The 24194-nt window shown below is 44.5% G+C and overlaps 1 protein-coding gene across 1 annotated transcript; it reads right to left on the bottom strand.

Annotated features, from left to right (window-relative positions):
* Positions 1–15140: 15140 nt before the first annotated feature.
* On the bottom strand, positions 15141–22817 carry LOC129824117 (uncharacterized). The gene is made up of 5 exons (XM_055883467.1): positions 20555–22817; positions 20378–20440; positions 17886–20261; positions 16840–17439; positions 15141–16638 (listed from the first exon to the last, which is right to left on the bottom strand). Exons 1-5 carry the CDS (start codon positions 20700–20702, stop codon positions 16604–16606), a joined length of 3222 nt encoding a protein of 1073 aa, XP_055739442.1. The 5' UTR covers positions 20703–22817; the 3' UTR covers positions 15141–16603.
* Positions 22818–24194: the final 1377 nt, after the last annotated feature.

The raw sequence follows: 24194 nt of genomic DNA, 5'->3' as shown, positions 1-24194 counted from the left end.
AATAAATTCCGGTATCTGCCTTGGTCCCTCAATGAGTATGGCTCTGCAAAGACATTCTAGCCAACTCTTCAGCCCGTATGTGATGATGATTGTCAATGGGGGCTTGAAGTGAAGCGTACTCCTAGAAGCCACCTGGAAAAGTACCGTTTATGATTTAGCTGCGGTAGTTGTTTACCTGATAATAATGTGTCATGCATAGCCTACTGTACATTCATGTGTCTACAGCCAGTTGGTTAAGCCTATTATTTATCCTACACAAGTATAACTAGATATCTATTTCTCCTTGTTTCAGATATTTTAGAATAGTAAAAACATAGACTACAGTACCATTGCAGATGACCTCCTCTTGAGCCAATAACGAGGACTACAATCCATTTCAAAGCCATGCTGTAAAACTCCGTGGCTTCATGACGTCACAATGGCAGTAACCTAAAGCTTCATTTGAAAATGAAAGCAACGTTTGCGCATTTTGTGCAGTAGACTAGCTTTAACAAAATATTAGCCGAATCCATTTCAACCAAATAACATATTAAAATACATTTAAATTGAAATGTCCACGCCATATCAGCAGCAAAAAAAAGAAAAAAGAAATCATGCCTATGTAATTATGCATAAGCATAGACATTCTTTTGCTGGTTTCAGCATACAAAACTCACATTTTTAACACATTTTCTTTAATTTTCAGTTAAAAAGTGAACAAATATTTGCAAAATAAGGTTGTAGGGCTTTGTGTTCAGTCCATGTCTGGGTGTTCTGTAATGAGAAAAATAACTGAAATGTAGCCACCTGAGAAATGTTTATTTTATACTAACTGAGGAACAGTATTCTCTGTGTCTTCAACGAAAAAACTTCACCAGCATAATTATACTACCAATTAACAAAAGCTTCCAGGCCAAATGTAATCAAACTGAAGACTTATCCTCTTATGAATATGCACCAAATATACTGTATTCATGTTTTCTTAATTAATGAGATTAAATTAAATCAAATAACTCACGGCCATCCATTCCTAGAATAACTGGTTCCATACTTCTGCCTTATTTGGAGGAGAATGGACTATTCTCGTTCTGCGCCTTCAATGGAACAACCCTCCTTGTCGGGGCACTACATAATGGACGCTATACTGGGGCATCTGTCCTCTACTGTTCAATGGGGCACGGAACAGGGGCATACATGGACCTCAGTTCCCCGGCAGGGACTGCGCTGTGGTTTGTGACACTCCCACACTGTAGGAGACCTGGGTAGCAAGCTCTGGAGCACAGCTGGAGCTGTCATTGACGTTGCAGGAAGAGGAAGTGCAGTTGACCCGTCTGGATGTGGGCAGGCACTTGCTCCTGCATCCGGGCACACCTGTGGCCATCCTGGGTCTCTGCCTGGACCTGTAGTGAAGGGAGCCAAACTGTTTGGAGAGGACAAGCACAGGGATGCATGGTGAGGAAGGGCTCTGCCCTCCGTATTGGCAAGAGCACCCCAGGGTTGGTGCCACTTGCATGCAGCTGTTAGAAGGGCTGAGGTGCTGGTGAGTGCACAGGAGCAGTGGAGCTGATGATGGCACCAGGGCAGCATAGACCGGGGGGACAATATACAACTCTGCCATATAGTTGGCATATGCAGGACTGGCCTGGGAAATAGGGTGGCGATGGTGGAGGCTATGCCTGGTAATTCTGGGGCATCTGGGGTAGCAGGGCATCGCCGTGGGCATGGTAGCACAGGCATATCCCCCCTCCTGGTCGGTGTGTGTGTAACGGATGTGAAATGGCTAGCTAGTTAGCTGTGGTGTGCGCTAATAGCGTTTCAATCGTTTACGTCACTCGCTTTGAGACCTTGAGTTGAAGTAGTGGTTCCTTTTGCTCTGCAAGAGCCGCGGCTTTTGTGGAGCGATGTGTAACGATGCTTCGTGGGTGTCAAGTTGTTGATGTGTGCAGAGGGTCCCTGGTTTGCGCCCGAGTCGGGGCGAGGGGACACCATAAAGTTAAACTGTTACATTGATGCTGTTGACCCGGATCACTGGTTGCTGCGGAAAAGGAGGAGGTTGAAAGGGGGGTGAGTGTAACGAATGTGAAATGGCTAGCTAGTTAGCGGTGGTGTGCGCTAATAGCGTTTCAATCGTTTACGTCACTCGCTTTGAGACCTTGAGTTGAAGTAGTGGTTCCCCTTGCTCTGAAAGAGCAGCGGCTTTTGTGGAGCGATGGGTAACGATGCTTCGTGGGTGACCGTTGTTGATGTGTGCAGAGGGTCCCTGGTTCGCGCCCGGGTCGGGGCGAGGGGATGGACTAAAGTTATACTTTTACATGTGCGTAATGCTGGGGAGCACAGGCCTGTCCAGAAATATTGGCCTCACTGCTGCTGCTGGCCAACATCTCTGCTGAGCCAGGTTTGACTTGTGAAACAACTGCGGGGACAACGGTGCGGGGAAGGGACACATTAGATCACTAGTGCAAAGCAGATGTAAGTTTACCATAGATAGTTGGGTTTCTGAGTCTGAGATGACACATACCTTCAACAGTCTTGTTCTCAGTGGATGCCAGACCTGCTAGTGCCTGGGGGGGATGCCTGTGCCACGTGTTTGGTGTTGTTGGGATTATTGTTGTTTAGTTGAACAGGTGGGGACCATGTTGCCAACCAGTGCCCCTAGCTCCATAGCTGCAGCCCCTAGGGTTTGGTTCACCTGCTGCTCCATTGCTGATGGAGCTGTAATATTGTTCACTTGTTGTCCACATTGGCATTAAAAGTAACATCCTCCTCGGAGGTCACTTTGTATCCATACTTCAGCAGTTCCTCATCATAGACATTGCCACAGAGTCTTTTGGCTTTGGCGGAAAAAGAAAGACATTTTGGGGATGTGACTGTAAAAGATTTTGTTTTGTGTGCATCAATGACTATAGAAATACAAATTAAATCTAATTTTATTGGTCACATACACAGCAGATGTTATGGCAGGTGTAGCGAAATGCTTGTGTTCCTAGCTCCAACAGTGCAGTAGTATCTAACAATTCACAACAATACACACAATACACACAAATCTAAAAGTAAAAGAATTAAGAAATATATAAATATTAGATTGAGCAATGTCGGAGTGACATCGACCAAAATACAGTAGAATAGAATACAGTATAAACATATGAGAGGAGTAAAGCAGTATGTAAACATTATTTAAACATTATTAAATCAAACCAAATCCAATTGTATTGGTCACATTCACATAGTTAGCAGATGTTAATGTAAGTGTAGCGAAATGCTTGTGCTTCTAGTTCCAACCGTGCAGTAATATCTAACAAGTAATCTGACAATTTCACAACAACTACCTTATACACACAAGTGTAAAGGAATGAATAAGAATATGTACATATAAATATATGGATGAGCGATGGTCGAACGGCATAGGCAAGATGCAGTCAATGGTATAGAGTACAGTATATACATATGAGATGAGTAATGTAGGGTATGTAAACATTATATAAAGTGGCATTGTTTAAAGTGACTAGTGATACGTTTATTACATCCAATGTTTTATTATTAGAGTGGCTAGAGATTTGAGTCTGTATGTTGGCAGCATCCACTCAATGTTAGTGATGGCTATTTAACAGTCTGATGGCCTTGAGATAGAAGCTGTTTTTCAGTCTCTCGGTCTCAGCTTTGATGCTACCGGTACTGGTACTGGTACTGATCTCGCCTTCTGGATGATAGCGGGGTGAACAGGCAGTGGCTCGGGTGGTTGTTGTCCTTGATGATCTGTTTGGCCTTCCTGTGACATCGGATGATGTAGGTGTCCTGGAGGGCAGGTAGTTTGCCCCCGGTGATGTGTTGTGCAGACCTCACTACCCTCTGGAGACCCTTACGGTTGTGAGCTGAGCAGTTGCTGTACCAGGCAGTGATACAGCCCGACAGGATGCTCTCGATAGTGCATCTGTAAAAGTGTGTGAGTGTTTTTGGTGACAAGCCAAATTTCTTCAGCCTCCTGAGGTTGAAGAGGCGCTGCGGCGCCTTCTTCACCACGCTGTCTATGTGGGTGGACCATTTCAGTTTGTCCATGATGTGTACGCCGAGGAAGGATGTTTCCACCTTCTCCACTACTGTCCCGTCGGTGTGGATAGGGGGGGTGCTCCCTCTGCTGTTTCCTGAAGTCCACGATCATCTCCTTTGTTTTGTTGACGTTGAGTGTGAGGTTATTTTCCTGACACCGCACTCCGAGTGTCCTCACCTCCTCCCTGTAGGCCGTCTCGTCGTTGTTGGTAATCAAGCCTACCACTGTAGTGTCGTCTGCAAACTTGATGATTGAGTTGGAGGCGAGCATGGCCACGCAGTCGTGGGTGAACAGGGAGTACAGGAGAGGGCTGAGAACGCACCCTTGTGGGGCCCCAGTGTTGAGGATCAGCGGGGTGTTGTTTCCTCCCCTCACCACCTGGGGGGCGGCCCGTCAGAAAGTCCAGGGTTCTAATCCAGCTTAATGATGAGCTCGGAGGGTACTATGGTGTTGAATACTGAGCTATAGTCAATGAACAGCATTCTTACATAGGTATTCCTCTTGTCCAGATGGAATAGGGCAGTGTGCAGTGCGATGGCGATTGCATCGTCTGTGGATCTATTGGGGCGGTAAGCAAATTGAAGTGGGTCTAAAGTGTCAGGTAAGGTAGAGGTGATATGATCCTTAACTAGCCTCTCAAAGCACTTCATGAGGACATGAGTGAGTGCTTTGGGGCGATAGTCATTTAGTTCAGTTACCTTTGCTTTCTTGGGGACAGGAACAATGGTGGACATCTTGAAGCAAGTGGGGACAGCAGACTGGGATAGGGAGAGATTAAATATGTCCGTAAACACTCCAGCCAGGTGGTCTGCACATGCTCTGAGGACGCGGCGGCTAGGGATTCCGTCTGGTCCAGCAGCCTTGCGAGGGTTAACACGCTTAAATGTCTTACTCGCGTCGGCCACAGAGAAGGAAAGCCCACAGTCCTTGGTAGTGGGCCATGTCGGTGGCACTGTGTTATTCTCAAAGTAGGCTAAGAAGGTGTTTAGCTTGTCCAGAAGCAAGACGTCGGTGTCCGCAACGTGGCTGGTTTTCCCTTTGTAGTCTGTGATTGTCTCGTGATTGTCTGAGCCGTTGAATTGCAACTCCACTTTGTCTTTGTACTGACGTTTTGCCTGTTTGATTATCTTATGGATGGAACAAGTACACTGTTTGTATTTGGCCATATTCCCAGTCACCTTGCCATGGTTAAATGCAGTGGTACAGGGTCCATCATCACTAGACTTTCCTCTGTGTTTAGGAATTTCTCTCACCAGCTTGTTTGGTGAATAGGCCAGGTTTTCTGCATGACAAAATAACATGAAATCGGAAATCACTCTTAACGCATGATTAAATGCACTATACACTAAATAATCAATCATATTTGTCTCTGTGGGACCATGGTGAGCTAATATACCATCTCTGTAGTTTTGCAGTTCCATAGTAGGCTACATGTCAAATAAGCCTAAATCAGTCGTCTTATTCCTTAATTATGCTCGACTGAAGCCTGCCAGAATGGTAATCCGGCCGTTTGGGATAAGGGGCTTGACGTGTTTAGACTTGACTGTGTTGCGGACTGTAACATGGAGAAACTCAAATTAGGATGAAATTCAAGCATTTATTTGATATTACCCAGCAGCAAGGGATTAGCCATTCTGTTTAGCTAACATTCCATTCCAATTGTAGCCTATAGAATTAGGAATTTAATAGCATCTCTATGCTCTGTGTCATGATATGCCAAAATGTAGTATATATGACACGGATTGGCAAGGAGTGGAATGAAACCTAAACAAACTGTTAGCTAACTGTTACCCAGACTAGCATTGGATCCCCCCATGAGAGACCAGTCTGTTCAGCTAACATTTCACTTGTACTCCTGAGTGGCGCAGCGGTCTAAGGCACTGTATCTCAGTGCAAGAGGCATCACTACAGTCCCTGGTTCAAATCCAGGCTGTGATTGGGAGTCCAAGAGGGCAGCGCACAATTAGCCTGGGGTAGGCCGTTGTAAATAAGAATTTGCTCTTAACTGACTTGCTAGTTAAATAAATGAGGCAAATTAAATTCAAATGATCATTGCTCTGTTGCAAAAGATGATAATCAAGACATATTAACACTGACCTTGAATTTGCACATTGTACATTTTCCTGTCGCTCTAGGTCCGGATGATAGGTCCGGAGAATTTGCTCTTAACTGACTTGCTAGTTAAATAAATGAGGCAAATTAAATTCAAATGATCATTGCTCTGTTGCAAAAGATAATAATCAAGACATATTAACACTGACCTTGAATTTGCACATTGTACATTTTCCTGTCGCTCTAGGTCCGGATGATATAGCTACAGGGTTACTGGACATCATTTTGAGTTATCTGAGTTGTCGACTTCCGTTGCTAATCGCGTTCTGGAGTGTTCAAATGGAATGACCTTTCGCTACATTAGAAAATGACAAGAAACTTGAGCTGAAAATCTCAAAAGTTGTGAATTTATGAATGGATAAATAATAATAATAAAATAATCAGTCAATCAATTACACTTGTAATTTTGTTTCAGTCGTGGGGGAAACCAAACCAAAGGCACTGCTGTTTTTATGTGCATCAAAATCAGCACCATGTATGCCCCCCAAAAATATTTATTGCACTAAGCACTAAGCCTACTCGCTAAATAGGCGCTGTCCTTGGTGACAATTTTGCCACATGTAGTATAAAACCACCGCGTTTTCCCGAAAGTTGTCACTGATTAATACTTTGTTTTTTGAAAAATCTAATTAGATAACTATAATAAAATGCTATTGTATATTACAGTCAAACTTGCATGTGTGTAGCAGAAAAAAGCTTCTTGGGCAAAGTGTCATTTTCACAACTAAATAAAAGGGGAAACAAGTCTGGACCATTTACAATTCTGCATATGTCAGTTGTCATGTTACGGTTTACAAAATAAATAATTTGCCGATGCAAAAACAAAAAGAAAACTGCAGATTCAGATTAATTGTATTTATTTCAAGAATTCAATGCGGATGGAAAAACTTCATTTGATCCGTCACTTTTCAACTTCATCATCCCCCATGTCTGTTCTGTTTTGGGGGGGGGGATATATAAGGATAAAATAACAACAAATAACACAACAATACTGTATCAATGCTTTCAATGCAATATATACTATTCACGTACAGTACCGTTAAAAAGTTTGGGATCACTTAAAAATGTCCTTGTTTTTGAAAGAAAAGCAAATTTTTTGTCCATTAAAATAACATCAAATTGATCAGAAATACAGTGTAGACATTGTTAATGTTGTAAATGACTGTTGTAGCTGGAAACTGCTGATTTTGAATGGAATATCTACAGTACACAGGCGTACAGAGGCCCATTATCAGCAACCATCACTCCTGTGTTCCAATGGCACGTTGTGTTAGCTAATCCAAGTTTTTCATTTTAAAAGGCTAATTGATCTTTAGAAAACCCTTTTGCAATTATATTAGCACAGCTGAAAACTGTTGTGCTGATTAACTGGACGTGCTACCTTGTCCCGTACCTGCTGTTTTGGACTCTTTACCGCACCTGCTGTCTCTAACTCTGAAAGATCGGCTATGAAAAGCCAACTGACATTTACTCCTGAGGTGCTGACCTGTTGCACCCTCTACAACCACTGTGATTATTATTATCTGACCCTGCTGGTCATCTAAGAACGACTGAACATCTTGGCCATGTTCTGTTATAATCTCCACCCGGCAAAGCCAAAAGAGGACTGGCCACCCCTCAGAGACTGGTTCCTCTCTAGGTTTCTTCCTATGTCCCGGCCTTTCTAGGGATTTTTTCCTAGCCACTGTGCTTCTATATCTGCATTGCTTGCTGTTGGGGTTTTAGGCTGAGTTTCTGTACAGCACTTTGTGACTTCGGCTGATGTAAAAAGGGCTTTGTAAATACATTTGATTGATTGATTGATAAAACTGGCCTTCTTTAGACTAGTTGAGTATCTGGAGCATCAGCATTTGTGGGTTCGATTACAGGCTCAAAATGGACAGAAACAAAGACTTTCTTCTGAAACTCGTCAGTCTATTCTTGTTCTGAGAAATGAAGGCTATTCCATGCGAGAAATTGGCACAAAACTTAAGATCTCGTACAATGCTGTGTACTACTCCCTTAGAGCAAACTGACAGGAAGCCAATACATCGTCCCCTGTTGGCTGCACAACTCTGTTGATCAACTGGATTTTTCTCTTGGGAAGAAGCTGTATCCAAGGTTGGGGCTGAACGTTCCACAAGGAGGTAGTTGGGGATGTTGATTTTCTGAGTGTCTAACATGCCGACAGTCTGAGCGGTCTGGCCTGATTGTCCCTGTGTCTGTCCACTCCTGAGTTGACCTGAGTCTAGACATGAATAGCGGGAGGTCCTCTTTGCAAACAAGACATCCTCTGGACCAACACTTTCAATGTAGGCACAGCCATTGGCTGGGACAACACACTCATAGACAGGTTCCCTTTGCCGGTCTCTTGAGCAAAATTATTCAGTGCCCAGACTTGGTTGACAAAGCTTTGTAGAGCACGGTCCATATCTGGAGATGTGTCCTGCACCAATGAGGACACGCTGGAAGAGGGTAAAACTATACATGCTCTTCAAAGAGCATGTCAAATAAGACATCTCGTTCTTATCCCCCTCTTCCAGCAAAGTTGTGTGATATACTGGACAGATTCCTCCTCTGGTGTTTTAGAAGCTTGGTCATCCTTGACCATCTCTGGTGTCTCTGCCCCAGGACAGTGTGGATCGTTGGTAGTGTCTTCAGGCTGGGGATTGGTAGTTAGCTCCACAGTTGTTGTTTCGACACTCTTCTCATCTTGAGGATTTTTCGAGGATTCCGTTATTGCAGATTCTGTTATTGGTGGATTCTCGTCATGTTGAGGACTGATGAATTCTGTTATTGGCACATTCTCTACATCTTGAGGACTGACCAAGTCTTGATTTGCTGGTCTCTATGTTGTCTGGTTTGACCCAGTCTGCTACTTTTATGATATCCTCAGTAGGGGAAGGAACCAATCCCAGTAATTCTTCCAACATTACTCGGCCGAGGAGAGCCTGATGTTTGGGAGGAGGCTGGTCCCTCTTCAATTTGTGTAGTTCCATGGGCCACTGGTCTCTCCTCAGTTTGTGTAGTTCCGTGTGTCCCTAGTCTTTCAGTTTGTGTAGTTCCATGCGATGCTGAAACTGTATTGTCTGTAGTTCCATGAGCCACTGGTCTCTCCTCAGTTGGTGTAGTTCCGTGTGCCCCTAGTCTTTCAGTTTGTGTAGTTCCGTGTGTCCCTAGTCTTTCAGTTTGTGTAGTTCCGTGTGTCCCTAGTCTTTCAGTTTGTGTAGTTCCATGTGTCCCTAGTCTTTCAGTTTGTGTAGTTCCATGTGTCCCTAGTCTTTCAGTTTGTGTAGTTCCGTGTGTCCCTAGTCTTTCAGTTTGTGTAGTTCCGTATGCCCCTAGTCTTTCAGTTTGTGTAGTTCCATGTGTCCCTAGTCTTTCAGTTTGTGTAGTTCTGTGTGTCCCTAGTCTTTCAGTTTGTGTAGTTCCATGGGCCACTGGTCTCTCCTCAGTTTGTGTAGTTCCGTGTTCCCCTAGTCTTTCAGTTTGTGTAGTTCTGTGTGTCCCTAGTCTTTCAGTTTGTGTAGTTCCATGGGCCACTGGTCTCTCCTCAGTTTGTGTAGTTCCGTGTGCCCCTAGTCTTTCAGTTTGTGTAGTTCCGTGTGTCCCTAGTCTTTCAGTGTGTGTAGTTCCATGCGATGCTGAAACTGTATTGTCTGTAGTTCCATGAGCCACTGGTCTCTCCTCAGTTTGTGTAGTTCCGTGTGCCCCTAGTCTTTCAGTTTGTGTAGTTCCGTGTGTCCCTAGTCTTTCAGTGTGTGTAGTTCCATGCGATGCTGAAACTGTATTGTCTGTAGTTCCATGGAATGCTGGTCTCTCCTCAGTCTGTGTAGTTCCAAGGAATGCTGGTCTCTCCTCAGTCTGTGTAGTTCCATGGGCCATGTCGTGATATGAAATGTCTGCTGGGAGTGTATCCATAGGCATATATGTCCCAGAGAAGCTCTGCTGTACAACCACACACCTGCCCCAAAACACTGGGGTCACAATACCACCAACTGGAAAATAAAAAGATGGACAATGGCCTTTTCAAAACTAGGCTATGCATATGTTTATAACAATAGTATCCATTGTAATGCTTAAGCCTTGTTTCCTTCCCATATCTATACAAACTATAAATATGAACATCACCCCCATCATATCAATCAATTTCTGAGTTAATTGAAGTACAATATCATCACTAGACTTGAAATCTTCTGAATGCAAAGTTGAGGTTGACAACCATCTCTACAGCACATCAACAACCAGGCCTTTATGTTAGAGTGGCCAGATGGAAGCCACTGCTCAGTAAAAGGCACATGACAGCCCACTTGGAGTTTGCCAAAAGGCACCTAACGGACTCCCAAGATCATGAGAAACAATATTCTGGTCTGATAAAACCAAGATTGAACTCTTTGGCCTGAATGCCAAGCGTCACATCTGGAGGAAACCTGGCACCATCCCTACGGTGAAGCATGGTGGTGGCAGCATCATGCTGTGGGGATATTTTTCAGCGGCAGGGACTGGGAGACTAGTCAGGATCGAGGGAAAGATGAACAGAGCAAAGTACAGAGATCCTTAATGAAAACCTGCTCCAGAGCGCTCAGGACCTCAGACTGGGGTGAAGGTTCACCTTCCAACAGGACAAGGACCCTAAGCACACAGCCAAGACAACGCAGGAGTGGCTTTGGGACAAGTCTCTTAATGTACTTGAGTGGTCCAGCCAGAGTCCGGACTTGAACCCAATCGAACATCTCCGGAGAGACCTGAAAATAGCTGTGCAGCAACGCTCCCCATCCAACCTGACAAGCGCATGAGAGGATCTGTAAAGAATGGGAGAAACTCCCCAAATACAGGTGTGCCAAGCTTGTAGCGTCCTATCAAAGAAGACTCAAGCCTGTAATCGCTGCCAAAGAGGCTTCAACAAAGTATTATGTGAAGGGTCTGAATACTTATTTAAATTAGATATTTCAGTTTTGTCTAAACCTGTTTTTGGTCTGTCATTATGGGGTATTGTGTAGATTGATGAGGGGGAAAAAACAATTTAATCAATTTTAGAACAGGGCTGTAACGTAACAAAATGTGGATGAAGTCAAGCGGTCTGAATACTTTCCAAATGTGCTGTATGTACAGCAATAGTTAAATTGGATAGGCCTTGACTAGAATACAGTATACTGTACATATGAAGGGGGTATGTAAACCCTGGTTGAGCCTGGTTGCGTCTGTGTGTCACTCTGGATGGGAGGCTGTTAGATGATAATGTGATGTAGTTGTTGAGCGGCTTCACTGCAAGTATATTGTATGTTTTAAATATTCAATAAAAAAATAAACAGTACGTAAACATCATTAAAGTGACCAGTGTTCCATGACTATGTACATAGGGCAGCAGCCTCTAAGGTGCAGGGTAGAGTAACCGGGTGGTAGTCGGCTAGTGACAGTGACTTATGATTTATGTATTGTAACAGGCCCACAATGTGGTTACTTAAGTCCGATTTGGAAATATTCGGCGGTTTTCGCTGTATAGTAAAAGTATTTGTTTAACTGTAACGCAGTTGATTGGTTAAGATGACATGAACATGTGTTGGGGTTGACGTCCATACAAACATTATACTCTGATTTTTACTTCAACAGTGTGAAATAAACAATAGATCATTTTGCCGGGGGTAAATTAGGAGATTCGGGATCTTTACCGCCCACATTTCCTTGGTGATTCCATTGTTTTGGTTGAGATCGATTGACCTCTTTACCGCATTTATGCTATTTATTTTTTCTGCTGCCATGTTTGGGGAGATTTGACTCTCCTTTGGTTCTGAACCAGCTGTTGTCCCAGTTGGGTTGAGTCGACTGTACTTTGGCTCAGCAGGGGTTGCAGGTCAGACTGTAGAGTTGAAATCCCTTTTCATTGGACTGGCAGTGGGCACTGGTGTTGACAGTGTTGCTTGTTGTTGGTGTTGGTAACTGGTAGTGGGCACTTGCATGGAGAGTTTTGCATTAAAATGGCGCCAGCGGTTTTACGAGCGTCCAACCAATTGTGCTATTATGTGTTTTTTCCCGCGTTATTTGTAACTTATTTTGTACATAATGTTTCTGCAACCATATTTTACGGCAAAAAAGAGCTTCTGGATATCAGGACAGCGATCACTCACCTCGGATTAGACAAAGATTTTTTCCACAACAAAGACGACGCACAAGACATTCTCCAAACACCCCACAGGACCGACATCCCCGTTATTTGCAAGAGGAAGCAACGCAGGTACAGAGGACAAAGAGCCAGATGCCTGGTCAGGACCCGGCGAAGGCGACTGGGAAAGCTGTCGCTACCGTCAATACTACTCGCCAACGTGCAATCATTGGACAATAAATTAGACGAGGTACGATCACGAATATCCTATGTTTCACGGAATCGTGGCTGAATGACATGGATATTCAGCTAGCGGGATATACGTTGCACCGGCAAGATAGAACAGCACACTCCGGTAAGACGAGACAAGGGGGGCGGACTGTGCATATTTGTAAACAACAGCTGGTGCACAAAATCTAAGGAAGTCTCTAGATTTTGCTCGCCTGAAGTAGAGTATATTGTGATAAATTGCAGGCCACACTACTTGCCTAGATAGTTTTCAGCTATACTTTCGTGGCTGTTTATTTACTACCACAGACGGATGCTGGCACTAAGACCGCACTCAGTCAGCTGGAAATAAGCAAACAGGAAACCCCTCACCCAGAGGCGGTGCTCCTAGTGGCAGGATACTTTAATGCAGGGAAACTTAAATCAGTTCTACCAAATTTCTATCAACATGTTAAATGTGCAACCAGAGGGAAAACAATTCTAGATCACCTGTACTCCACACACAGAGACGTGTACAAAGCTCTCCCTCCATTTGGTAAATCCGACCACAACTCTATCCTCCTGATTCCTGCTTACAAGTAAAAACTAAATCAGGAAGCACCAGTGACTCGGTCAATAAAAAAGTGGTCAGATGAAGCAGACGCTAAACTACAGGACTGTTTTGCTATCACAGACTGGAACATGTTCCGGGATTCTTCCGATGGCATTGAGAAGTACACCACATCAGTCACTGGCTTTATCAATAAGTGCATCGAGGACATTGTCCCCACAGTGACTGTACGTACATACCCCAAACAGAAGCCATGGATTACAGGCAACATTTGCACTGAGCTAAAGGGTAGAGCTGCCGCTTTCAAGGTGCGGGACTCTAACCCGGAAGCTTACAAGAAACCCTGCTATGCCCTGCGACGAACCATCAAACAGGTAAAGCGTCAATACAGGGCTAAGATTGAATCATACTACACCGGCTCCGACGCTCATCTTATGTGGCAGGGCTTGCAAACTATTACAGACTACAAAGGGAAGCACAGCTGCGAGCTGCCCAGTGACACGAGCCTACCAGACAAGCTTAATCCCTTCTATGCTCGCTTCGAGGCAAGCAACAATGAGGCATGCATGAGAGCATCAGCTGTTCCGGACGACTGTGTGATCACGCTCTCCGTAGCCGACGTGAGTAAGACCTTTAAACAGGTCAACATACACAAGGTTGCGGGGCCAGACGGATTACCAGGACGTGTGTTCCGGGCATGTGCTGACCAACTGGCAGGTGTCTTCACTGACATTTTCAACATGTCCCTGATTGAGTCTGTAATACCAACATGTTTCAAGCAGACCACCAAAGTCCCTGTGCCCAAGAACACAAAGGCAACCTGCCTAAATGACTACAGACCCGTAGCACTCACGTCCGTAGCCATGAAGTGCTTTGAAAGGCTGGTAATGGCTCACATCAACATCATTATCCCAGAAACCCTAGACCTACTCCAATTTGCATACCGCCCAAACAGATCCACAGATGATGCAATCTCTATTGCACTCCACACTGCCCTTTCCCTGGACAAAAGGAACACCTATGTGAGAATGCTATTCATTGGCTACAGCTCAGCGTTCAACACCATAGTACCCTCAAAGCTCATCACTAAGCTAAGGATCCTGGGACTAAACACCTCCTTCTGCAACTGGATCCTGGACTTCCTGACGGGCCGCCCCCAGGTGGTGAGGGTAGGTAGCAACACATCTGCCACGCTGATCCTCAACACTGGAGCTCCACAGGGGTGCGTGCTCAGTCCCCTCAGGTTCACCCACGACTGCATGGCCAGGCATGACTCCATTACCATCATTAAGTTTGCAGACGACACAACAGTGGTAGGCCTGATCACAGACAACGACGAGACAGCCTATAGGGAGAGGTCAGAGACCTGGCCGTGTGGTGCCAGAATAACAACCTATCCCTCAACGTAGCCAAGACTAAGGAGATGATTGTGGACTACAGGAAAAGGAGGATTGAGCACGCCCCCATTCTCATCAACGGGCTGTAGTGGAGCAGGTTGAGAGCTTCAAGTTCCTTGGTGTTCACATCAACAACAAACTAGAATGGTCCAAACACACCAAGACAGTTGTGAAGAGGGCACGACAAAGCCTATTCCCTCTCAGGAAAATAAAAAGATTTGGCATGGGTCCTGAGATCCTCAAAAGGTTCTACAGCTGCAACATCGAGAGCATCCTGACTGCTTGCATCACTGCCTGGTACAGCAATTGCTCGGACTCTGACCGCAAGTCACTACAGAGGGCAGTACGTATGGCCCAGCACATCACTGGGGCTAAGCTGCCTGCCATCCAGGACCTCTACACCAAACGGTGTCAGAGGAAGGCCCTAAAAATTGTCAAAGACCCCAACCACCCCAGTCATAGACTGTTCTCTCTACTACCGTATGGCAAGTGGTACCGGAGTGCCAAGTCTAGGACGAAAAGGCTTCTCAACAGTTTTTACCCCCAAGCCAGAAGACCCCATGAACAGGTAATAAAATGGCTACCCGGACTATTTGCATTATGTGCCCCCCCAAACCCTCTTTTTACGCTGCTGCTACTCTGTTGATCATATATGCATAGTCACTTTAACTATACATTCATGTACATACTACCTCAATTGGGCCGACCAACCAGAGCTTCCGGCACATTGGCTAACCGGGCTATCTGCATAGTGTCCCGCCACCCCCTTTTACACTACTGCTACTCTCTGTTCATCATATATGCATAATCACTTTAACCCTATCTACATGTACATACTACCTCAATCAGCCTCACTAACCGGTGTCTGTATGTAGCCTTGCTACCTTTATAGCCTCGCTACTGTATATAGCCTGTCTTTTTACTGTTGTTTTATTTCTTTACTTACCTATTGTTCACCTAACACCTTTTTTTGCACTATTGGTTAGAGCCTGTAAGTAAGCATTTCACTGGAAGTTCTACACCTGTTGTATTCGGGCGCACATGACAAATGAACTTTGATTTGATGTTGGTGGTAATCAACAGGCATGGGTCATGTGGTGGAATTCCATTGTTTAGCTCATCTACCACAACATAGCCAAAAGTAACAATCTATCACTTTCTACCTACTGTATTGTTGTACTTTTTAAATAATATGGTGTAGTTGCTCTAACTTCTCATTAGATGGTAAAATAATGTTGTGATGAGCTTCAATAGCAGGAAAACAACATGTATAATAGCTAACATTACATGCAGGCAAATTTAGCTTTAAAAAAATATATATATATTCCTTACCCCATGCAACATTTGGATCTATGTCGTAACAGCCTGGCGAACAGGTCATTTTGAGTTCTGACAAGTAACTGGGCAGATGTTCAAAGGATGAAATGGCCTTAGGCTCAGTCCAAGTCAGTCCAGACTGTCTAAGCCAGATTTAAAGGTTGATGGTGATTATTATAATTTTTTTTTTAACTCACACTTGGAATCTGTTACTATGCAACATGGATGTGACATTATGACTCATTTTGTGAGTGTTGCAATGGTTCTATTCATAGATAGATTGGATAACATTGTGCGCATTTCATAGAAACAGAGTGGTCCTAAAGCTAGAATCCTTAGTTTAAAAATAGAACAAAGTGACACCTCGCCACTGTTTTGGTAAAAAGCTGAGAGTGGTTACATTTCTCCATGCCTCTCTCAAATTCATAGACAGAGCCATAGACGTAAGGACTGACCATCAGTGATATCAAAATTATAGTTTGAACCATGTTTGGAGGGTATAAAGTGTTTGTTTACATTGTTTACAAACATTGGAGTAAAACAAGCTTATATTTTGGTTTCTGATGGGGTATGACAGTTGAACTAAGCTCAAGAGGGATTTATAAGTTATAGTCCAAAAAATGATGTAGCAACTAAGGATTGTAGCTTTAAACAACAGCCCAATACCGAATCTTTGTCAAACTTTTGTATCAATGTGGAAGTTTACCCTCCATCTACTGCCTTTATATAGCTGCAATTACCTTAAGTTGTATGTTTTTGCAGTGATTGATTGAGGGTTTGTACACTATCGAAATTCATGCAATGTAAGTATATTTATTCCTCATTATCAGTTTAAAAGAATGCAAAAGAGACATTGGCAACTGCAAAAATAAGGTCCTTCTCATGTGAAGACAGGATTAGTTGCCCTGGGGATTGCAGTTCATGACGCAGCCTGTGACGAGAAAAAGAAGAGAGCATAGTTTCATCTATAACATGAAAACACATAGCTTCTTCAACCACTTAATGCCATATGTTCAACTTTTAATAATAACCACATGGTAGGCATGGATGCTAGCCCTGACATTCATCCAGAAAGTCCAAGTGAAATCTAAAACACAACCATACATTTCATAGTGGCAACATGTTTAGCTACCTTGATTGTTGTTTGAGCTTGTGTCTAATCTTTTGTTATGAAGCGATACGCAGCTGGGGATGTTGTTCTTCTGCTCCATTCCTCCCTGGTTCTGTCTCTGGTTGGTGGCAGGGACACAGCTGGAGGAGCCCCGCCTGCTCAGCTCCCCCTGGTGCCCACAAAAGAGCAGGGAGCTGTGGCGCTGCTGCAGCAGTGGGCACTGGAGAGGGCACAGGGCCTGCTGCCTCTCCTGGGAGGGGGTGGCCAACAGGTGGTACTGCTGGGGGAAGTGGAAGAGGGGGTCGGAGGAGCAGGTCTGGGGCTGGACGAAGGAGGTGCCCAGGTTGTGAGCAGAGCAATGGGGCTCGGCCACGTGGTGGGTGTGCAGGCTGCTGTGGGACGACTGGGAGCACGGTGGCAGCAGGTGGCAGCTGCTAGAGTAGTGGCCACAGTCCTGGTACATGGGGATGTTGGCCATGTGATCCAGGCTGTTGCAGTGCATCATGGTCTGGGAGTTCTGGTAGGGGCAGATCATGCTGCTCACCCTGCCCTGGGACTCGGGTCGCGTCAGGTGGCAGAGGCGCCAGTGGCTACCGGTCCTGCTGAGGCAGCTACACAGGCCTGAGGAGATAGAGGGGGAGAAGAAAAATACATTATAAGGCATGATGGCAGTCTCACAAAAATCCCAGTGTATTATGTCTGTAATGTAAAGGTAAAACCTATAGATGAATTAAGCTGGAATCGTTAATGGTGAAACTGCCGCGTCCTTTTGGGATATTACAACAACAAAGAAGTTGCTGCAAACAACAAACAGTTTTTGCCCTCAGACATCATTGTAAGCACAATAGAACAGCAGAATATGTAATGCAATTATGTTATTTTGCACTGCTCGACGCAAATCACCGTCCACGAAACCACAACAATAACAAGATGCTGCGGCAGACAGTTTCCCCTAAAGTGGATTCATTTTCTAAGTGTACAGCTATGAACCAACAAATGTACAGCTGAAATCTATTGACTTCAGTGCAAAGGTTGGAACATTAAATTAATACATGTAAACATCTTACTTGGCCCTTGAGAACAAATGGGCATGAAGTTGGTGTTGGTCTGCTGTCCGTGGTTGAGCGGAGCCATGCCAGCCTGCTGCTGCAGAGATGCAGAACACTGTCCTGGGGAGTGGGTACAGTGGCCCATCACAGGCCCTCCCTGGGGGTACAGAGACATCATACACGGGCCCCTAATCGGCTGCTGTGGAGCCATGGCAGCCGGAGAGTGCACAAAGCTATTGTTCCTGGACAGATTGGAGGCGGTAACGGAGGGGCACATAAAACACATATCTTGGAAGACAGCTGAGTTTTTCAGATAGCTGGGGTTGTGTGGTATTTCCTGAACTCCAGGGGTGTTAGCCAGATAGCTGGGGGTCCTCGGTGGCTCCTGGACTTCAGCGGTGTTAGCCGTATAGCTCTGGAGCCGTGGTAGCTCCTGAGCTCCAGCCGCCACATAACTCAGGGTCCTGGGGATATCTGTCACTCCGGGGAGGTTGGTCCTTGGTAAATCCGGAGCAGCAGCAGGAGCAACAGCCGCAGTTTGAGCTGGAGCCAGGCTGGCAGTCACAAGACTTGGGGTCCTGGGGATGTCAGAAATAGGGAGACACAGGAAAGGGAAGCTCTTGGCTTCCTCTGGTCCCAGGCCCAGTTGGCACAACAGACCAGGGGTCTTAGCCAGCTCTGGAGCAGGCAGTGGGAGGTAGACCAAGAAGGGGGTTCTGGACTCTCCTGCGGCCGTGAGGGTGGGTAGGCATGGTGAAGCAGACTGGCACTGAGTTTCCTCTGTCAAGGCAATCGCGGGAGCTGGGAGCTGCACACTAGGGATACCGGTCTCTTCTAGTGCCACAACAGGGAGGCACACAGAAACAGAGGCCACAAAGTCATCGGTCACTGCAGTATGGGGACAGGTCACAACAGAAGAGTCGGCCTCCACTGTCTTTGCAGCAGAAGAAGATCGCATATTGGCCAATTCAGTCTCCACGCTGACCACAGAAGGACAAATCCGATTGGAGGATTCTGTTTCCACGGTTGCAGCAGTAAGGGGAGAAGCCAGAATGGAAGGTTGGATCTCCACAGTCACTGGAGAAGGAGGGGGACAAATCACACTAACAGACTCAGTCTCCAATGTTGCTACAGGAAGAGGACACAGAAGATCAGAGGACTCTCTCGCCGCCTTTTTGACTGATTCAGGAGGGGACACTACCATAGGAACCAGCATCACATCCTCTGCTGTCTCGGATGGTGAAGTTGCACCAGAGAGGGAGTGTAGGATGACTGAGAGATGTCGATCAGTCACACTAATCTGCACCTCTTGGACAGCCATAGCAGGGGAGTCAGACACAGCAGGGGAGTCAGACACAGCAGGGGAGTCAGACACAGCAGGGGAGTCAGACACAGCAGGGGAGTCAGACACAGCAGGGGAGTCAGACACAGCAGGGGAGTCAGACACAGCAGGGGAGTCAGACACAGCAGGGGAGTCAGACACAGCAGGGGCTGAAACAGGGAGCTCCAGTGTTCCAACTGGGATGGAGGGCCTTGAGGGTGTCATCTCCTGGGGTTCGACTTGTGCAGAGTGGACCTCAAGGGGTACAACCTTGTCTCCAAGGGCTGGAGACTCCTCAGGCTCAGCGACCTTGGCAGTTGGTCTCTCCACCACGGGAGCTGCTATCTCACAGACGGATGCTAAGATGGGATAGCTAGGCTGAGATGTACCGGCCACCTCCAATGGTGCCACCACGTCTTCGAGGGCGCCCAACATCGAGGCACAGCTGCACTTAGACCTGACAGGGACGTCACACGGAGGCGGAGCCACTGCTGCGTTCTCAGCCAATAGGGGATGAGCCTGGAACACAATCATCTCGGGTACATGCTCTGTCTGCACGATGATCAGGGACTCTGATGGGAGCACGCCAGTCCGGATCAGCACCGCATCCAACTCCTTGCTGATCTCGCTGAAGGAGACCCGCTCGAAGAGGGCCGAACGGACACGCGCACAGGAGTTGTTGGCGGAAGCCCCGAGTGGAGGAGAGTCCCGGGGGGACGACTCTAGGTCAATCTTGCGCCGGTACAGGGCCAGGCCCTGGGCAATGTCTGCTGGGATGGGCCCTGGGGACAGTGTGATGGTGGTGGCAGAGACCTGCAGGCCACACTCATTCTGGCCACCATCAGTAGAAGCTCCTGCCATTGCATCCATAGCCTGGATGTCTGGGCTGCTGCAGGGCTGTTCACTAGAGATGAAGGAGAAAAGCTCCCTGACATCCTCACATCTAGCTTCCATTAGCAACGGGCCTGCCTCCCACTCCGGGATTGGCTTGGGATGGGGGGACCTTTCAGGACTTTGGACAGTGACCTGCGGCTGTACTTGTGGTTTTACAGCTTTATTCTGCTTCCTGTAGACTGCAAACAAGCAAAAGTGCACATTATGATTTACAATATGAAAACAACAACAGATAGGATTAGAATTGATTGGCCTGTTTTGTTAAACAGATGATGAAAAAAATGAAGTAACTTACAATGAGAGCCTTTTGTAGCCCTGAATTCTTTCATAAGCTCATGGATAGGCATGCCTGGCTTCTCTGTGAAACACAATGCAACATGATTAGTTCAATAAACAAAAGGTGTCTAGAACTATTAACATGCATCAGTCTAGTGTAGTCTACTACAGGTGATTCAGGCACAGCATAGCCTACCGTCTCTGAAGATAAGAAGCGCATTGAAGAAGACCGCTGCGAAGGCGGGAATACTCTCCGGTTGATACTTCACCACAGCCTTGCTCACTCCCTCAAGCAAGTCCTTGAATCCCGTGGGAATATTCACCACTCTATGTGGATAAGCCATCTTGCTGCTTATGAACACAAGAGTAGATGCACGAAATTCCAAATCACAAGAGTAAAGTCGTTCAAATATTTATTTACTGACTAAATGTAATGAACGCGCTCGTCCAATGAATTATTGATGGACAATAATTGTCCAATGCGCTGAGAGCAGTAATGAAGGCTACTAGCGATAACATTATCACTCAATAATTGCGTCATAATGGCGGGTGTATTGTTGCTGCGAAATAAGTTGTCACGCACACGTACAGTTGGCCTGCTACTATGTAGCATTTGATGCAACTATCAGATAGCTCATCTGACAGTTTATCATGCTGGTATTTCTACATCAAATAATAACGGAAATTCCCATCACTATTGGCTTAGTGCGACAAAGGTGTATTTAACTTTTAACTGTAAAGCATCTGTAGGCTAACTAACAAACTGTAACGGGCTAATGTGATGCTCCATTCGTTGTTACAAGTAGCTTACTGTTTGGCATAGCACAGAGAATTTTTGACCAAATTGAATAAGGATCCGCCCCTTTTTGTAAATTTTCGCCTAAAATTACATACCCAAATCTAACTGCATGTAGCTCAGGACCTGAAGCAATAATATGCTTATTCTTGGTACCATTTGAAAGGAAATGTGAAAGGAATGTAGGAGAATATAACACAGTAGATCCGGTAGAAGATAATACAAAGAAAAAGAACAACCATTCTTTTTTTTTTTTTTTTGTACCATCATCTTTGGAATGCAAGAGAAAGGCCATGTGTAATTCCAGCCCAGGTGCAATTTCGATTTTGGCCACTAGATGGCAGCAGTGTATGTGCAAAGTTTTAGAGTGATCCAATGAACCACTGCATTTCTGTTCAAAATGTTGTATCAGGACTGCCTAAATATGTCTAATTTGTTTTTATTAACTTTATGTTCAAAATTGTGCACTCTCCTCAAACAATAGCATGGTATCATTTCACTGTAATGGCTACTGTAAATTGGACAGTGCAGTTAGATTAACAAGAATTTAAGTTTTCTGCCAATATCAGATGTGTCTATGTCCTGGGAAATGTTCTTGTTAGTTGCAACCTCATGTTAATCGCATTAGCCCACGTTAGCTCAACCGTCCAGTGGAAGGGACATCGATCACGAAGAATTAACTTGGCAATAGTCCTCAATTCACGACTTGGAAGACAACCAATGTCTTCTAAACGTCCATGTCTAGTTGCAGGGGGTTCGTCTGAATTTAAAAAGTGCTTGTTATTAAATTAAATACATTTTTTCTCCATTAAATCTATTTCAAATCTTCTACAATTGGTCGGAAATTATCTGTGTTATGCCAAACAGTAGCAATCTAATGCCTATCAGCCAGCTGGAACAGAGTAATGGTCTTACTAGTTGATATTTTTTAATAGCTACTGTAGACCTGTCTTTTTTTTTTAAATGTGAAATGTTTGTGAAGCTAAATGTTTGTATATATCTGCCCAGGGACTAAAGTAGTCTACAGATGAAAACTAATTGATGTGCATTGTCACTTTCCAAAAAAATCATAAATAAATCACAAGGCTAAATACAGCACATGCATCTTAAACACATCAAGAAAATAAAATACACAAATACAAGAAAACCCCTATTCAACACAGGAAAACCAGTTTTCAGCTAATAAAAATACAGCAGAGTAGACCTACAGTGTGCATGTTGTACCCACAAGTGCGTGCCAAAAGGAAAATGTAATTTAGCTAGTAATATTGAATTAAAGTAGTTACGTATTTACACTGATACAAACCTATTCGTATGTTTCCCTTTAAATATCAATACACTGACTAAAAACTAGTAACAATGTTGTAACATATTTTAGTTTGAGGAAATCAGTCAATGACCATCAACAGGACCGCTTCCAGGCATAAGAGACATAAGCAGTCGCTTAGGGCACCCGGCAGCCAGGAGGCCCTAGACCCCCCAAAAATAAATAGCACCTTCAGAAAGTACACACCGATTTTCCACATTTTCTTGTGTTACAGCCTGAATTTAAAAATGATTAAACTTAGATTTTGTGTCACTGACCTACACACAATGGCCCATAATGTCAAAGTGGAATTATGTTTTTAGAAATGAAAACCTGAACTGCCTTGAGTCAATAAGTATACAATCTGTTATGGGAAGCCAGAATAAGGTCAGGATTAACAATTTGGTTAACAAGTCACATAGTAAGTTGCATGGACTCTGTGTGCAATAATAGTGTTTAACATGATTTTTTAATGACTACCTAATTTCTGTACACCACACATACAATTATCTGTAAGGTCCCTCAGCTGAGCAGTGCATTTCAAACACAGATTTAACCAAAGTCCAGGGAGGTTTTCCAATGTCTCGCTAAGAAGTGGACCTATTGGTACATGGGTAAAAAAAAAAATAAGACATTGAATATCCTTTGAGCATTGTGAAGTTATTAATTACACTTTGGATAGTGTATCAATATACCCAGTAACTACATAGATGCAGGTGTCCTTCCGAACTCAGTTGCTGGAGAGGAATTAAACCGCTTAGGGATTTCACCATGAGGCCAATGGTGATATTAAACCTGTTACAGAGTTCAATGACTGTGATAAGAGAAAACTGAGGATGGATCAACAACATTGTACTTACTCCACAATACTAACCTAAAAGAGAGTGAAAATAAGGCCTGTGCAGAATTTAAAAAATATTCCTAAACATGTATGTCCTGAATACAAAGCGTTATGTTTGGGGCAAATCCAACACAACACATCACTTAGTACCACTCTTCATACTTTCAGGCATGGTGGTGGCTGCATTATGTTATGCGTATGCTTTTCCTCGTCAAGAACTATGGAGTTTTTTAGGATAAAAATAAACTGAATAGAGCTAAGCACAGGCTAAATCCTAGAGGAAAACCTGGTTCAGTCTGCTATCCAACAGACACTGGGAGACAAATTTACCTTTCATCAGGACAATTACCTAAAACACAAGGCCAAATATACACTGGAGTTGCTTACCAAGACGACATTGAATGTTTCTGAGTGGCCTAGTTGCAGTTTTAACTTAAATCTGCTTGACAATTTATGGGAAGACTTGAAAATGCCTGTCTAGCAATGATCAACAACCAACTTGAACATTTTTTTAAAAGAATAATGTGCAAATATTGTACAATCCAGGTGTCCAAAGCTCTTGGAGAGTTACCCAGAAAGACTCACAGCTGTAATCACTGCCAAAGGTGATTCTAACATGTATTGACTAAGGGGTGTAAATACTTGTGGAAATGATATATTTCATTTTCAATCAAATAGATGAGATTTTTTTTTTTTTATTCATTTTGAATTCAGGCTATATAACAACAAAATATGTTCAAGGGGTGTCAATACTTTATGAAGGCACTGTATATATGTTTTTAAAGAACCCAGTCGGGGTCTCAACTTACTATTGAGAGTAAGAATAATAGAATACACCAGGTCCAATTTTGAAATTTCGTTGTGCATCAGCAATTGTTCTCGTTATGCAAGTC

Source organism: Salvelinus fontinalis, chromosome 26, assembly GCF_029448725.1.
Source record: "Salvelinus fontinalis isolate EN_2023a chromosome 26, ASM2944872v1, whole genome shotgun sequence".
Classification (NCBI taxonomy): Eukaryota; Metazoa; Chordata; class Actinopteri; order Salmoniformes; family Salmonidae; genus Salvelinus; species Salvelinus fontinalis.
The sequence above is the reverse complement of the archived record's forward strand: the minus strand, read 5'-3'. Positions and strand labels throughout refer to the sequence as shown.

Bases quoted from the DNA above. Each gene is read 5' to 3' on its own strand.
- LOC129824117 (XM_055883467.1), bottom strand. From the start codon at position 20,702: ATGGCTTATCCACATAGAGTGGTGAATATTCCCACGGGATTCAAGGAC. The intron at 20,262-20,377 runs GTAAGTTACTTC...GCTTGTTTGCAG, and splicing joins GGCTACAAAAGGCTCTCATT to TCTACAGGAAGCAGAATAAA. The intron at 17,440-17,885 runs GTAAGATGTTTA...CTATCTCCTCAG, and splicing joins CATTTGTTCTCAAGGGCCAA to GCCTGTGTAGCTGCCTCAGC.